Below are 16,606 nucleotides of genomic sequence, written 5' to 3'. Positions count from 1 at the left end.
GTGAAGCCATGACAAAGTTCAGAATTGAATCCAGAACTCAAGAGTTCAGAGAACCACCTTCCTTCTCTATATGCTAATGGTTATGGCTGGCTAGAGTCGACCTTTGTAGCTTCTTTCTTCTTTTGCAGTAACCACATGTAAGAAGACCCAGTGTTTGAGCAGAATGACTGCTTTCAAGCCTCCTCTGATACTTTAGGTGAGAGATTACCCTATTGAATAGTTCTGTTGATGTAAGTGAACGGTTTTGGTGTACCTTCACTGTAAAAATACTTCAGAAAAAGAACTGCTGCAGTGTAGGTGTGGCTGTCCTTACCAGTCTATACATTATATAGGAAGAGGAATCTGCTAGGGAACCTGCTTCAGCAGGTTGATGACTTCCAGAGTTCTCTTCCAACCCCTACAATTCCATGATTCTGTGATTCTGTGAATTTGTTGGGTGGGAAAAGTGACACCAAGAAAAAGAAAATCTTGGACAAAGAACCAAAAAATAAGTACAGCAGTGAGTCCTGCCTGTTGAAGAAAATCTCCTGAAGAGTGCCATTGTTTCAGTCAATCAAAGCTAGTCTAGGTACAAAAATCTTTAGAAGGTGCCTCTAAAGATCACTATGGTCTTGAAAGAAGTAAGGGACACAATCAGTTCTTTATAATACTATGAATTGAGGTAGGAGAGCTATTTTTAGACAGCAGTTTTATATTTGGTTTTTCAATTTAAACTACTGGGAATGTGGAAAGCTGAAAATATTGGTTTAATATCTCCCCAGCTGTGGACTTTCTCGAATATGATGGAAAATACTAATATCACCTTAATATATATGCAGCTGCTTCTGTCCCAGAAGATCCCTAGGACATCTACACACTATTCATAAAGAGAAGTATATTCACTAAATCATAGATTACAGCAATCAGATGTTAGTTAGGAGTATAAAAACAGTACAAGAGAGTAAACAAGGACATTTTGGACACTTTTATCCTATGAAAAACCCTGTGCTTATGGAGTATGATTATACAACATTTAAAGTCAATGGCTTAATTTTTCTGCAGTTGGATTCTAAAAGTGGCACCAATTGAACTTTTCTGAGATGGAAGAGAACAGCTGAGGTGGGAAGACACTTCTGGGTCCATCTGCTCCAACCCCTGCTCCAGCAGGGACCCCAGAGCAGGGTGCCCAGGGCCATGTCCAAGCAGCTTTCGAAGATCTCCAAGGAAGAGACCCCACAACCTCTGGGCAACCAGCATCAGTGCTCCATCACCCGCACAGCACAGAAGTGCTTCTGGTGGTCAGAGGGAACCCTCTGTGTTCCAGTTTGTGCCCATTCCCTCTTGTCCTGGTACTGGGCACCACTGACAAGAGTCAGGCTCCATTCTCTCTGCACCCTCCCTTCAGGTATTTATGAACATTACTGAGATCCCCTTGAGCCTCTTCTTCTCTAAACTGAACAATTCTTTCTCTATTGGCTTTTCTCATGGGAGAGGTGCTCCAGTCCCTTAATCATCTTGTTGGACTCTCTCCAGTATGTCCATGATTAATGTTCCTAAACAACATGTAAAATACCTGTGAAGTATTGATTATCTAGCTACTTAGAAAACAAATGAGCTCTTAATGAAGCAAAATCTTCCCTCCAGATCTATGTCCACAGTACTTTCTGCTTTTAATGGAATGCTGTGAGAGTAGCTAAGGAAGTTCTGAAAACAAAAAGAGCATTCAACATTTGGATCTCCTCCTTACCTGTTGCAAATGTTTGAAAGGAAGATTGATTCTCCTTTTTGTGTTTGTTCAGTCCTATTTCAGCTGATCTGCAACCCTCCCTTGCTCCAGCAGCCAGCGGCCATGAAAGGCAGTGTACCAGTACACACTGAGCACTCAAAAATACTTAACAATTACATTATAAAATTGGACCAAAAGCATAAATATCGTGCTATATAAATATTTTGTCTTTTGAATGCTCCTTTTCTTTGTTTGTATAGCTAGCATCTAGCAGCCCAAACAGCCCCAAATATATAATTTTGGCCTACATTGGCAGAATCTCAACCCTATTCATTGCACAGCAAGCTACTGTTCTCCAAGTTCCCCAGCTCCCTTCCCACTTACGCTGTTATCTACCCTGCCTACACTAGGTCTTCTCCCATTCCCCTTATCTTTTCATCTACACAGTTTTTCCTCAGCCTTTTCCCCTGGTGTTTTTCACACACTGCTCTGATGTTTATGAGAGCTTCTACAGGACCATCTTCTTTCTCAAGTCTTATGTTTCACAATTGGAAAATAATTCTCTTTACTCAAAGGCCAGAGAGAGAGAAAAATACAGGGCTGAGTTCCTTCCTGCTTTCTCATCACTTCTTTTCAGCAATATTGTCAGTTTCTGAAGTGTATACATGAGAAAAACATATCTAATCTGTGTTTCCTATGAAGGGCAATGAAAAAGTGACTAACCATAATTTGAAGCTCTTGAAATTCAGTAGCAATGCTTGTTCTCATGCTATTGAAAAACTAGTTCAAATCCTGGCCAGTTATTCATGAGGAAAACATAAAATATGCCAATGTCAAGGTAAAGTCAGCCTTCGATATCAATGGCATCAGAAATCCATTCCCTGTATATATTGCCAGTGCTGCTTGTGTCTTTGTTTCTTTGTCTTGAGACCTGGCCAAGGGTGGGCTGGAATGCACGAAGGCCAGATCAAGGCAGGTTTGAATGTACCCATCAGGAAAAACATAGCCTGCAGTCCAAGAAGGCTCAGCCAAGCCAAGGAGGTCGGTGAGAGGGGCTGACTCTAGGAGAACTCTACTAACATCCCAGTGATGTCCAGCAGTAAATTGGCCAAGCAACCCTAAGGCTATCCAAGGGCGAAGACCAGAGTGAGTGACAGGATTTGTTTTGCTGCAGTTGCTTAGTTGGGAGATTAGATCCTTCAGGAGTCATGCCTCTCCAACAATCTTATGTCACCCAGGTGTAAAATTCAGAGTGTGTATCTATATGTATCTCTGCACACACGTGTACGTCTGTCTCCATGGATCTTGTACATTATTCCCCCCCTACTTTGATCACCTACTCTCAGTAGAAGCATAAATGGAGCATGGCTTACATCTACCCAGTAACTCCTTTGGATAACAGCATGATGCTTACAATATACTTAATTCAGTGATATGAGAGAGAAAGTTATAACGTGGCCTCAGTGGGGTGGTGGTGTCCAGGATGGGAGGGCAGCTCAAGGATTAAGGCTCCACCCTTAGAAGACATTTGCTTCTGCTAAATAGTGGGACAGCAATCCAGACCTTAATTTCAGCTTCTAGAAAATGTAGCTTATTTCTGTTAGCTCAGATTCTATTGGAAAGCCTTGTTTGCCTTTTCTTTTTCCAGCAAGCAGAAGCAAAATTTCCACTGCAGCTGTTGCTCTAATACCTGAATGCAGTCAGCCCTGTGAGGGGCTCTTCTCTTAACTGAAGCTTCATCAGTGTTAACTGTCAACAGTTAAGCAGAATTTGATATATGAGCATATCGTGTACTTGCTCAGCCCAGACTAAGCACTGGGTATGTAAACAATTAGCAGCCTGCTGAAGACAAAGAAGGGAAGCAACAGTTGTTTTTTTATTTGTGCTCTAAATACAGTAATGACTCTCAAGGTCAGAAGGCTGAGTTTAGATGTTGAATTGTTAAAAAGCAGTTTTCTGTTTCTGGAGACAAGCAGGAGTGTGACACAGCTATTATCATTATGTGCCTGCCTCTGACTCCCTCCTCTGGCTGATCAAAAAACCCTCTGCAGTCAAGCCAGCTGAGGCCTTAACTTTGACAGACAATTTATATTGCTCAGACCTCATAATGAAATTCTGTAGAAGGCAACATAACTATGTATTTTAATTGCCATACAGCTGTACCCCAATACTGATTCTAAAAATAGAGAAATTGATGTCATTAGAAAACTAAGGGCTGAAGCCAAAGGTAAAAGAAATAAAACTGGTTAGAGCACATGATCATCCAAGCATAACATGAAAATACCATTTTAATGTAACGAATATAGTACTGCACTTTATAAGTACACTCTTACACAAGTGAGTAGTGTGAGCTCCTATGTCATCTCCTCAGTTCCTAACTCTTAAACTCTGGAATGACATCTTAAATGTCAGCATCATTAATTATTTTTCTGCAAGTTATTTCAACAGAATATTCACTTCATGTGGTTGAGTCAAAATTCTACGCTAGCTCCAAAATCGGTGCAAGATTACAAAAGTTCCAATTATCCACCCTTCAACTGTCAAACGCAAATGCTACCAAAAGTTACTTCTGCAATCTTTATCACATTTTGTGCCATTGAAAACTAACATCGTAGGGATTTAAAATAATTTGAATTTAAGATGAAACAAAATGTGCGATTTGTTTCCTGTAATCCCTTCAGACAGTAAAAACCGAAATTTGTGTCTTAGAGAGGTGATATTTTTCTGTAACTTGCCTATTTTAACTAAAAAGTTTCTCATAAATCCTTGCACCAGTGTACCACTGAAGCAACAGTGGCACAATATTCAGCAACAGATGAAATGTTCCATATGAAGTTTAAGAGACATTGCTCTTTTTTTAATTGTCAGTGATCACAGACAAGAGACAATTTCATTTCATTTGTATAAGTAAGAAAAAGTTAACCAAGAAATATTCCTGCCTATGGAGTACTGGAAACATTCTCATGCTGCTAAAACGTCAAGATTATGTCGATGCTGCAGTAGCGATGACTACAAGACGATGACATGCTAAAAGATATTACAGTAATGCTAAACATTACCATGACTTTCTAGAAAAATAGATGAGCAGAAAGCTTAAAAAATATTTTTATTCTATACATATATTTATCTAGCATTATTTTTTATCATTAAAGAATGAGACACAAAAAGATTGAATTATAACTGTCACAGCAAGAGGCCAAATACCACCATTAGCCCTGTTTTTCATCTTCTCAGAGCACTACCCTTAACTTTCACATTTCTTGCTGTTACCTGCTATTGGATAAATACTGACAGTTCTCCACTTTTAAAGTCTCAGCCTGCAGCCTGACTTACCGATCAGTTTACATGTCAAATCCAACAAAATCCAAATTCTTTCCCTTCTTCCCTTCTGTGATCTCATAAGCTGCTTAAGAACAGAGCACTTTTCAGCTTAAACTTGAAGCAAATCATTTAGAAACAGGACTCTGCTCCTATCAATGCATTATGTCAGGATTTATCACCTCCTGCCAGTAAATTAGGTAGGTACCTTCAGAATCCTCAGGTTGATTTTATGCTTGTCTAATTTTTACCAAAAAAAAAAAATCAAAACAAAAAACCCTCTCACTTCCAAAAGTTGTTTTTAAAATACAGTTCTTCTCTCAGTGTTTATATCACAGAATCACAGAATTACAGAATCACAGGATCACAGGGGTTGGAAGGGACCTCAAGAGACCATCGAGTCCAACCCCCTGCTAAAGCAGGTTCCCTACAATAGGTGGCACAGGAAAGCATCCAGATGGGTCTTGAATATCTCCATAGGAGACTCCACAACCTCTCCGGGCAGCCTGTTCCAGTGCTCTGTCACTCTCACCATAAAGAAATTATACTGCATGTTAGCATAGAAATTCCTCTGTTCCAGTTTTAGGCCATTACTCTTTGTCCTATGACTACACAGTGAGAAGAGCCTGGCCTCATCCATTTGCCTCCCACTTCCCTTTAGATATTCAAAAACATTTATCAGCTTCCGCCTCAGTCTTCTTTTCCCCAGGCTGAACAGACCCAGGTTACTCAGTCTTTTGTCATATGGGAAATGCTCCAGGCCCTTTATATCTTAGGAATTTTGACATAGATTTTATTGTCTCAGTGACTGCTGTCTTTTTTGTTGACAAATGGCTTATGCTGAGCTACTCCTTTTCCTTTCCATCTGTACTTTCTAAAAGAGCTCCCCTAAATTTAGTTGGTACATTCATAAACATCCAAACTAACATATAGAATATAGTTATTAAACTGTTTTAGAGCTGCTGTGAATCCATACATAAGTGTTAATAAAACAATTTCTGCACCAAAGAAAGCAATTTCATATGTGTGTTTCTTACAAGAGCTGTGCTGTTTCATGCAACAAAGAAGTTTTTCCTCTAACAGAAGTTTGTCATCTGAGATTGCACAGAATGATATGAGCATATAAAATATATATAAATATATAAAATAAAATAAATAATATAAAATAAAATAAAATAAAAACTGTATCTGAAGTTAAATACACACCTTTTACCTACTGTTATATATTATACTACCAAAATGTCGCATCTTGAAGAATTCAAGTGACAGATATCTAGGAACGGTGACCATCTATCATTTTATCACTCAAATTCCACTTCAGTTACACTACTTCCTCTTTTATTCTTCTCTGGAAATATTCTACATTGACTTTATGTTATTGATTTAATTTCTTATTAAAAATGTCCCACTCAGCACTTTTTGTTCCACACCTGGAGTATTATTATATCCAGTTTTAATCCCCACATTTCAAAAACATCATGGACAAACTAGAAAGGGTCCATGAAGATGATCAAAAGGCTGGAGAACCTGCCCTGTGAGGAAAGACTGAAGGAGTCAAGTCTTTTCACCCTGACGAAGGGTCAGGGGAAACCTCATCACAGTCTTCCAGTACTTACAAGGCGGCTACAAAGAGGGTGGAGGCTCTCTGTTCACAAGGAGACACATGGATTAAACAAGTGGAAACAACCCCTAATTACAGAAAGAAATTTCTTATAGTGAGATCAATTGCTGAAAAAAAACTCTCCATGGATATGACAGAGGTCTTCAAGACATGACTGGACCGAGTGCTGTATAATCTTATCTGGGTGCCCTTTTCCAGCAATGGTTGGACCAGATGACCTTTTAAGGTCCCTTTCAGCTGCCACTGTTCTGTGATTCTATAATTCTGTGTTCTAAATTCTCAGCATAATTATTAGACTAAAAGCATTTCACTTAGGATTTCTTCAAAAACTCTTAATATTATTTGCTGGTGGAGTAGAATTGTAACGGAATTCAGGATGCTTGATTTTCAGCGTTGTATCTTAAAGTAACTACATGTTTCCCAAACATTATTGACAAAACCTCTGCAATTCCATGTAAAGCCCACACCAGTGGCAAAATACATCCTGTATGAAGAGACTCACTTTGAAGAGTTCCCTCCAAAACAGGAACAGCTGGGACATACAATCTTTTAGGTGGACAGGCAGGATACCTACCCATCAATAGTGTGGTGCAATGCTACAAAAAAAGAGAAGAATCTGACAATTCAGAGTTGCAGATATTGAAAAATGAACATCTCTCTTTACACAGCTTCTTCCAGTTCTTCTACTAGAGCTGTTAATCTCATTTTGCTTCACGAATCCCAGGACCAGACTGAGCAAGGGGTATCCTATTGAAGCTATACAACTTTGTACCCACTGGGTCACTATTTGGATTTCCCTGTGCTCTCTTGTTGCCAAGTAAGTCTGAATGTGAGTACCTGCCTTGCTAATTCCCCTTGCTGATTTGTTTGTTTTAATATCAACGTTATGCCTTGTCTTGTTTGACATTTGGTCATTTTCTGTTTTGTCCCTGACCTGAAATACCTCCTTTTTCTCTTGCAGAATTGTGCTTATAGCTTTCCATTAATTTGCAGGTTTTAAATTAGTTTCTTTTTCTTCATCATTTTATTGGCTACCATAATTTAATGTATGTATAAATATCCTTTACAAAATCTTTAATTATTTTGCATTTATTATGCTTCCTCTCCATCTGCTTTGAATACTACTAATTACCATTTTAAAGTCAACAAGTGAAAATTTTCATTCTCATTAACAAGCTCTAGTCAAGAGATAATGTTCATGAACAAAAGCAAATTGAAAATGTCAAAAATTTTGTAGGACATGTTTTTTTTAATATAGCAAATGAGATATTCAAAGGAGCATCCAGGAGTTAGAAATACAACTCTGATTAAATGCAGTGGGAACTGTCCTTCAAAAAAGCTTTTAAAGCACTGATATGTCATTTTAAAATTATTTTTCTGTGTGCGTGTTGAGTTTTTTTTACATTTTATTTGGGCATGATAGATGGAAGTTAAATTTCTGAATAACTGATTACCACTGAGAAGGTATGAGACAGGTAGGAAATTAAAATGAGCCCAGTGGGAATAGGGCTGAAAAGTTAACTTCAATTCCTCATATGAACAATGGGAAATTTGCTGGCAGTTACATTGCAAATTATTTCTACAACATATTTTAAATTCTAAGTTTATGTATTTTAAATAGATAATTCTAAAATTCGGGGGGAAAGGGGGGTTCAATAAAAAAACCCTTACAATAGCATTTCCATGCAAGAAGTTATATTTGAAATATTTCAGATATCAATAACCAAATGTTTTGGGGTCATTTCACATTCTTTCTATGGCAGTAATTAGGACAAAGAGGTGTCATGAAGAAAATGTTTTCAGGGCCAGGAGTGCAGTAGCAGATTCAGGGCATTGTAGAGAGCAATAAGGTTTCTCCTGAGCCTCCTCTTCTCCAGATTGAACAATCCCAGTTCCCTCAGCCGCTCCCCATAACACTTGTGCTCCAGACCCCTCACAACCTCGTTCACAGAAGTGGACTCACTCCATGGCCTCAATGTCACTCCTTCAGTTGAGGAGCCCAAAACTGAACACAGTATTCGAGGTGCGGCCTCACCAGTGAGTGCAGAGGGACCATCAGCTCCCTGCTCTTGCTGGCTGCACTATTTCTGATACAAGCCAGGATGCTGTTGGCCTTCTTGGCCACCTGGGCACACTGCTGGCTTGTGTTCAGCTGAGCATTGACCAACACCCCCCAGATCCATTTCCTGCACACAGTCTTCCAGCTGCTCTGCCCCAAGCCTGTAGCAATGCATGGAGTTGTTATGACCAAAGTGCAGGACCCGGCACTTGGTCTTCTTGAACCTCATCCCATTGGCTTCAGCCCAGAGATCCAGCCTGTCCAGATCTCGCTGTAGGGCCTTGCTACCCCCAGGCAGATCGACACTTCCTGCCAGCTTGTTGTCATCTGCATATGTACTGAGGGTGCTCTCAATGCCCTCATCCAGGTCATCAATAAAGATGCTGAACAGGACAGGCCCCAGTCCTGACCCCTGGGGAACACCACTCGTGACCGGTCGCCAGCTGGATGTATCTCCATTCACCACCACTCTCTGGGCCCAGCTCTCCAGCCAGTTCTTTATCCAGGGAAGAGCAGACCCGTTCCAGCCACAGGCTGCAGCTTCTCCAGGAGAATACTGTGGAACAGAGTCAAAGGCTTCGTTAAAGTCCACATAAGCCGACTTCATCACGAACTTTCTTGAAATTCTGCATATACTTTTATTTTAATCTTTCATTTTAAAAACACTGTTCATAATCCATAGCTTGCTCTGCCCCGGCTCTGTCCCGCGCGGCCCTCCCGCCGCTCCCGTCACGGCCACCGCTCGCTCTCCCGCCTCGCCCCGCGTTGCCGCGGCGACGGCCGAAGCCGCCCGGCGCTGTGCACAACGGCCGCGGGGCGAAGCGGGTGGGGAGGGCGGCGGGCGGGAGCTGGGGCGGGATGGGGGCGCCGGAGTGACCGGTCCGAGGAGCTGTGCTGCGGCCACAGAGACTGAGGGTGCAGAGGGAGCGCCGAGAAGAGAGCGGCAGGTAAGGGGTCTGCTGAGGGTCCGGGGAGCTCCGCCAGTGCCCGTGAGTCCCGGCCCGACAATTCCACGGTGCTTGGGTCACCTCAGGTGCTGCTCCCTCTTGGAGCCACAGCTGCTGCTGTGTCACCTCAGGTGCAGGTCTTTTGTGCAGCCACAACTGGTCCTGTCCCTGTGTCACCTCAGGTGCTGGTGAGGGGTCTGGAGCACAAGTCTTACAGGGAGTGGCTGAGGGAACTGGGTTTATTGAGCCTGGAGAAGAGGAGGCCCAGGGGAGACCTTAATGCCCTCTACAACTCCCTGAAAGGAGGTTGTGGTGAGGTGGCGGTCAGCCTCTTAGAATCATAGAATTATAGAATTGCTCAGGTTGGAAAAGACCTTAAAGATCATCAAGTCCAACCAAAATCTAACCATACTACTCTAACTCTAACAACCCATCGCTAAATCATGTCCCTGAGCACCACATCCACACACTTTCTAAACACATTCAGGTATGGTGACTCAACCACCTCCCTGGGGAGCCTGTTCCAGTGCTTAACAACCTTTTCTGGAAAGGTTGATATACAACCTAAACCTCCCCTGGCGCAGCTTGAGGCCATTTCCCCTTGTCTTGTCACCTGTCACCAGTGAGAAGAGACCAGCCCTGCTCTCACTGCAATCACCTTTCAGGTATTTGAAGAGAGCAATGAGGTCTCCCCTCAGCCTCCTCCTTCCCAGACTAAATAGCCCCAGTTCCTTCAGTCTCTCCTCGTAGGGCATATTCTCCAAGCCCTTCACCAGCCTTGCTGCCCTTCTTTGGACCTGCTCCAGCACCTCAATGTCATTTTTATACTGAGGTGCCCAAAACTGAACACAGTACTCGAGGTGGGGCCTCACCAGTGCCAAGTACAGAAGTACTCTTCTCCCATGTAACAGTGATAGGATGAGAGGTGATGGGCTTAAGTTGTGCCAGGAGAGGTTCAGGTTGAGTATTAGGAAAAATTTTTTCTCAGAAAGAGTGGTGAGGCACTGGCACAGGCTGCCCGGGGAGGTGGGGGAGTTACTGTTCCTGGAGATGTTCAAGAACCGTGGAGATGTGGCACTGAGGGACAAGGTGAGTGGGCATGGTGGGGATGGGTTTGGGTTGACTAGGTGATCTTAGAGGTCTTTTCCAACCTTAATGATTCTGTGGTTCCCCAGTGGATCCAAGGATGGTGATCCTGTACGTGTGTCACCTCATGTGGCCATCCTCTGTGGAATCAGAGCTCCTGTGCCTCACGTGCCATGGAGTGGTGTCCACACACCTGCATGTGCTGATATCCATACTCTTGAGAGTCTGTGGCAGGTTCCTGTCCTTGCACGCAGCCAGGCTTTCTCCAGGTCCCTATTCCTTCAGACCCACAGACCCAGGTTGTTCCCAGGATCAGATTCTGACCTGTCCTTGCCACCAAGGTGCTTGAGTGCTGTGTGTCTCCATGCTGCATTCACAGTGCAAGGGAGCAGATAGTCACTGTGAGTCCAAAAATGTGTTTGAGTGCAATTACAGCCCAGTATAACTTAATTATGAAGGTACGGAGTTTGACTTCTGCGCTATGGCAGTGGAGAAATGGCTGCTGACTGCACCCATGAATCTGTGGCAAATTTACATTCATGTGTTTTGGAGCAAATCATTGATACCACAAGCAGAGAATGATCCAAGCCAAACTCTTCCTCGTGGAAATCCAAGGCTATCCTCAAGCCAGCAGCACCTCTACTATCTCACTGCTGCACCAAGTGGATGAGCTGCTGACAGAGCTCAACTTACTCCTGAAGCTTTCATGCTACCCATTGCAGTCTGTAATCATTTCCCTTCTCCTGTTGTTTGCAGTGGAAGAATCACAGAAACTGAAAGGAAAGCACTGAACTATCCAGTATGCACTGCTTTGCTCTGTACAGGTGCACTTGAGAGAATCTGATTTATATGATTTTTGTTGTTCCAACAGGTTAACAAGACATTCAGTACTATGGAGCAGGGCTTAGAAGTATTTCAGGAACAGGCTCTCACTAAGTAAGTAAAAACTATCTGGGGGTTGAATGCATAATAGAATTGAATTCGATGGGTTTATTAAGGATGTAAGATAAAATACAAATGACTTCAGAAGCAAACATTCTTTTACAATTTATTTGAATCCTTTTTGTGCAAGATGCAAAGGGGTTACTGATAACTAATACAACACAGTTTAGAGCTTTAATTATCTACTTTTATTAATTTAAATCTTTAAAATCTGCGTATCTAAACAAAAGAAAACAGTGGAAGTGGGGTTTTATTAAAATGTTAAGGAATTTCGTTTTGCATGGTCTTCAGAAGTTATTGAAGTTGCTAGGATACAGCAATATAAACTTAAATATCACAGCACTTACAACATTCAAAACTATTAGAAACAAGGTTATTGGTTGTTCAAGCTGTAGTTCTATTTTTCACATACAATAACCAAAATTGTTCTGCCAAGTTTTAAGCTCACTTTTCTTCCCAACACAGTCATCTTTCTTCCTTATCATCCAAATTGAGTTGTTTTAATCTAAAAAAATATGTAGTAGAGCACAAATCATGGGTGGGATTTGATGCAGGGCCTCATATCATCCAGGCTGTTCAAGGAAAACACAGCAAGATAAAGAGCACTTCCCCATATGTCATATCAAATGGTTTCTTATATCGTTATTATCAAGAAGCAGTCTAGCTAATATGGCACGTATTAAGTGTAAAAGTACTTCTTAAAGTAATAGAAACACATGTATTCACCCACACTTTTTTCTAGCTAAAGAAACCTTTAATATGATTTGAAAGCATGCTCAGTTGTACTGAAGAATGATTCATGCAATTTTCATAATGGAAAAAAGTAGCATGCTGCATTAAGGTATATTCTGAACGACACGGCTCCTTTTTGGCTTTGAGGGCCATTCTTCTTGTTAGTTGACAACTGGTAAATACGGTCTCATAAAAACTCAAATTTTAAAAAGATCAAAACATTGTTATTCTTTGGATACTACTTTAACAAATCAAAAGGCCATCTTAAGAATTGAGGTCCATAGTTGTAATTGGCGTACATGAAATTTCAGGCCATTGTAGGTGGATCTAGAGAGTGATTTGTCCCATTGTAAAACAGATGTTCTAGATAGCTATTTATTTCCATTAACAATACAAAGAATCTGGAAGTTTAGTCTAGGGTACACATCCAATGAGAGAGTAACGTTTCTATCTGTGCTGACGGTACTGCAGAAATAATGCAGATAGCTTTAAATTTTGGAAAAAGGGTTAAATTATGGGGTAGAAGTCATGACAGTTATGTCACATCTGCAAGAACTCATAAGTCACAAATTATCCATCCACACATCTATGACAGTTTATGGCTAAAAATTGTTAAATAAATCAATTGCAGTTCATATACAGGGTTAAAGGGTTACTAATGGAGTGCTGTATTGTAGACAGCTTAAAACTTTTCTATTTCTAAAGCAGCTCTTAAGAAGAGAAAATGCATTAATGCTGGCTCTAGAAGCTGGGTTAAGGATCAAGATCTAATGAAGGTACTGCTCAAGAGGGAAATATTTGTTTACATTGTTCTACTTAGGTTTTGCACATTTGGATAAATATGGTCATACACACTTTTGTATTTGTCAGCAAAGTGAGTAATTAAAGGACACTGACAGGATGAACTAAAAAGGTACACCTACTTGGATGTACCTAAAGGATCTAGGTAAGGAAGCAGACCACAATGAGAAGGAGAAAAGAGTGAGACTGAGAAGCTGCTTCATATGGGATTTTTTCCTTCAACATGTCCATTTTCTATACTGGAAGTTCTAGGTTCATGAAACATGCAATGATTGTTGCATGCTGCAAACAGCTGCAGAACTTGTCTCGTGGGAGTTGATCTCAAAAGGATAGGTGAAACAGCCCGAGAGGAAAAGATGTGAGCCATGGCGGATCTGGAATGGTAATCCGATGGTCCAGGCTGGAGATCACATTTGCACTTGCACAGCAATGTTTAGATAATCCATATGATGCACAAAAATAGAGTACCAATTTATGAAGGCTAAAATCAGATGGTAGAGTCCCTGCTCATGGTTCCCTGACATGTTGCCACCTGGCAATCATAGAATCATAGAATGGTTTGGGTTGGAAGGGACCTTGAGGATCATCTAGTTCCAACCTCCCTGCTATAGGCAGGGACACCTCCCTCTAGACCAGGTTGCTCACAGCCCCATCCAGCCTGGCCCTGAATGCCTCCAGGAAAGGGGCATCCACAGCCTCTCTGTGCAACCTGTTCCAGTGTCTCACCACCCTCGCAGTAAAGAATTTCTTCCTCATATCTAGTCTAAATCTACCCTCTTCCAGTTTAAAGCCATTTCCCCTCATCCTGTCACTACATGCCTTTATAAAATGTCCCTCCCCAGCGGTCTCACGAGAGCACAGTAGAGGGGCAGAATCAGCTCCCTCCACCTGCTGGTCACACTTCTCTTGATGCAGCCCAGGATGCAGTTGTCCTTCTGGGTAGCATAGCACACATTGCCAGCTCATGTTGAGTCTTTAATCAACTGCCATCCCCAAATCCTTCTCCTCTGGGCTGAAATACATGAGGGTAGAAAGGCAGAGGTCCTTATACAGTAGCATCAAATGAAAGATAGTTCTGATGCAGTACCTCTTCAACTTCTGTTTTTAAAATCCAAATTTATGTCTCCCCCAGTAGTGGAGGTATCCAGAGGGAATTAAAGTTTGCTGTATCATGAGCGCTAATTTGAAGTGGGTTTCAGGCATTTGGGGGTGGGAGGGAAGCATTTTTGTCTTCCGATTTGTACATCATGCTGTACTACTTGCTTGCCTTTTTGTTCCTATGTTCTATGAATGATACTAAATTTTAAAATAACATTGCTAACAGTTTTAACATTAAAAGCCATTAAGATTTTTTAAAGTATTTATAAAACATTTCCTTGCTTAATATTGATAATGTTAAGGTTTCTAGGATTTGAATTTCTGTAATAATTGTCGTAATTGTAACATACGCACCTCTAAAGCACCAAAAAACCTCAGCAAACATATTTCCATGTTAAGGAACTTTTTTTCTTAGTGCACTGCATTCAGAAGTTGAGCATGCAAGATATGGAACACAGAATGTGTGGGGCCAGTGCTTCACTCCTAGCAGAACCTACAGATGGGATTTTGGTGTGTCTGTACAGGCACCAGGAGGGCAGACAGGGAGCTGGCTGAACAGTGAGAAAGAGAAGGATTACCAGAAACATTTACAGCAGGGACATTTTTATCCAGTGCATTTGTTATTTTGAACCAGGTTGTTAACTTGGAAGAAATACTAATGTTTCCTTGAGATACTGGCACCAACTACCAGGAGTAAAGTGTGTGCTTATATTAAGGCATGTTTTGTGTAGTCATTTACAGCAGAAGAACGTGTGAGTACGCGTACTGCTCTTCAGTGGGGTGCTGGCAGCATGCTCAGAAGCTGAAGGCTTGCTGGCATTAGGGGTATGTAGTGGTTTAATCTGGCAGGTGTCTAAGCACCACACAGTCATTCGCTCACTCCCCCTATTTCCCAGTGGGGTGGGAGAGAGAACTGGGGGAAAAAAAAAATAATGTAGAACTCGTGGGTTGAGATAAAATTATTTACTAAGAGAAAAGGAAAAGTGTAATAGTTATGACAAATATATATATATGTACGTATATAACAAGTGATGCACAAGCAATTGCTCACCACCCACTAACCAATGCCCAGCTAGCCCCCTGAGCAACGGAAGAGAGTGAGATGAACTTCCATATGACGTCATATGGTGTGGAATATCCCTTTAGCCAGTTTAAGTCAGCTGTCCCGATTCTGTCCCCTCCCAGCTCCCTGTACCTCCCCCAGCCATTCACTAGTAGGAGATGACAAACTGGAACGGTCTTGGCTCTTTACAACACTGCTTAGAAACATTGGTGTGTTATCAACGCTACTTTTCTCCTGCAACCAAAACATAGCATCATACCAGACACTATGGAAAAAACCAACTCTGTCCCAGCTGAAACTAACACAATATTACCTCTGAGTGCATGGTTCAGTTTGTGTCTGATTAGTCGGATTCTACTAAAATACAGTTCCTAGTTACTTGGCACATTCTTGATTGCAGTGTCCATTCCAAAAAAATCTGCCAGATTGCAATGTACTTGACACAAAACGGCATCCTGTGCTAATTTTGGATATTGAAATCTTCACCAGCACCCCTTAGGACTGAGTGGTTACATGTCCACTTCTGTGTACTTTGTCATTAACCCTCTTGCAGGTTGCTGCTACATTATACAGATCCTACACTGGCTTTTGTCTCTGTGTGACCACCTCTATGGCAATTATTTCATAAATTATTGATTGATGGCTACACTTGGAAGGAGAGGAAAGAGAGCTAGGAAATGGTAAAGAATTAATAAAGCAAGTAGCTATGCTCACTTTTTCGGACTATCATGCCATAGAGATATTAGAATGACTGCACACTGATAGGCAATCATAAAGGCATTTGCCACACAGCTGTATGTACCATATGCAGTCAAGAGAGCTGGTAACTTTTAAGCCTGTATAAATTAAATAGTCACCAGTTATTGTTCTTTTACTTATTTTTAGAAAGATTAGTTGAGATAATATTTTTAAGAGGCAAATAGAATATGGCAAAAGTCAAAACGATGACACCACTCAGATTATTTTAAGAGAAGAGATGCTTATCAGACAGCTAAATATACTATAGTGAAAAGTAAAAGATTACAATACATTTTGTCACCATTTTAGATTATCAAATTTATGAAAGAATACAATTCCTGGTTTTATGAACAGGAAATTCAACGCAGACTTATAAACAAAAGAATAAAAATAATAAGAGGCTTGAAAATTTTGCAGCAGTATGAGGAAACTGAAATTAAATTTAGATTAAACTTCAATTGTACAATAAATAGGCAATGTGACAGACAAAAAAGTG

At 41.1% G+C, this 16,606-nt stretch overlaps 1 protein-coding gene across 4 annotated transcripts in view; it reads left to right on the top strand.

Moving 5' to 3' along the window:
* Positions 9,484 to 16,606, top strand: part of DEUP1 (deuterosome assembly protein 1) — a 62,639-nt gene continuing 55,516 nt past the window's right edge. The window contains exons 1-3 of one of the 4 annotated variants that reach the window (XM_021382005.1): positions 9,484 to 9,650; positions 11,608 to 11,672; positions 13,116 to 13,186. Coding sequence is in view for 3 of the 4 variants with exons in the window: in XM_021381998.1 (XP_021237673.1) it covers positions 11,629 to 11,672 (44 nt within the window). In the remaining variant the exon portion in view is untranslated. The remainder of the gene's footprint in view (positions 9,651 to 11,607; positions 11,673 to 13,115; positions 13,187 to 16,606) is intronic. The other 3 variants (XM_021381998.1, XM_021382017.1, XM_021382011.1) reach the window with 3 other exon arrangements.

Source organism: Numida meleagris, chromosome 1 (genome assembly GCF_002078875.1).
Source record: "Numida meleagris isolate 19003 breed g44 Domestic line chromosome 1, NumMel1.0, whole genome shotgun sequence".
Taxonomy (NCBI): Eukaryota; Metazoa; Chordata; class Aves; order Galliformes; family Numididae; genus Numida; species Numida meleagris.
This window is presented reverse-complemented; position numbering and strand designations above follow the sequence as displayed.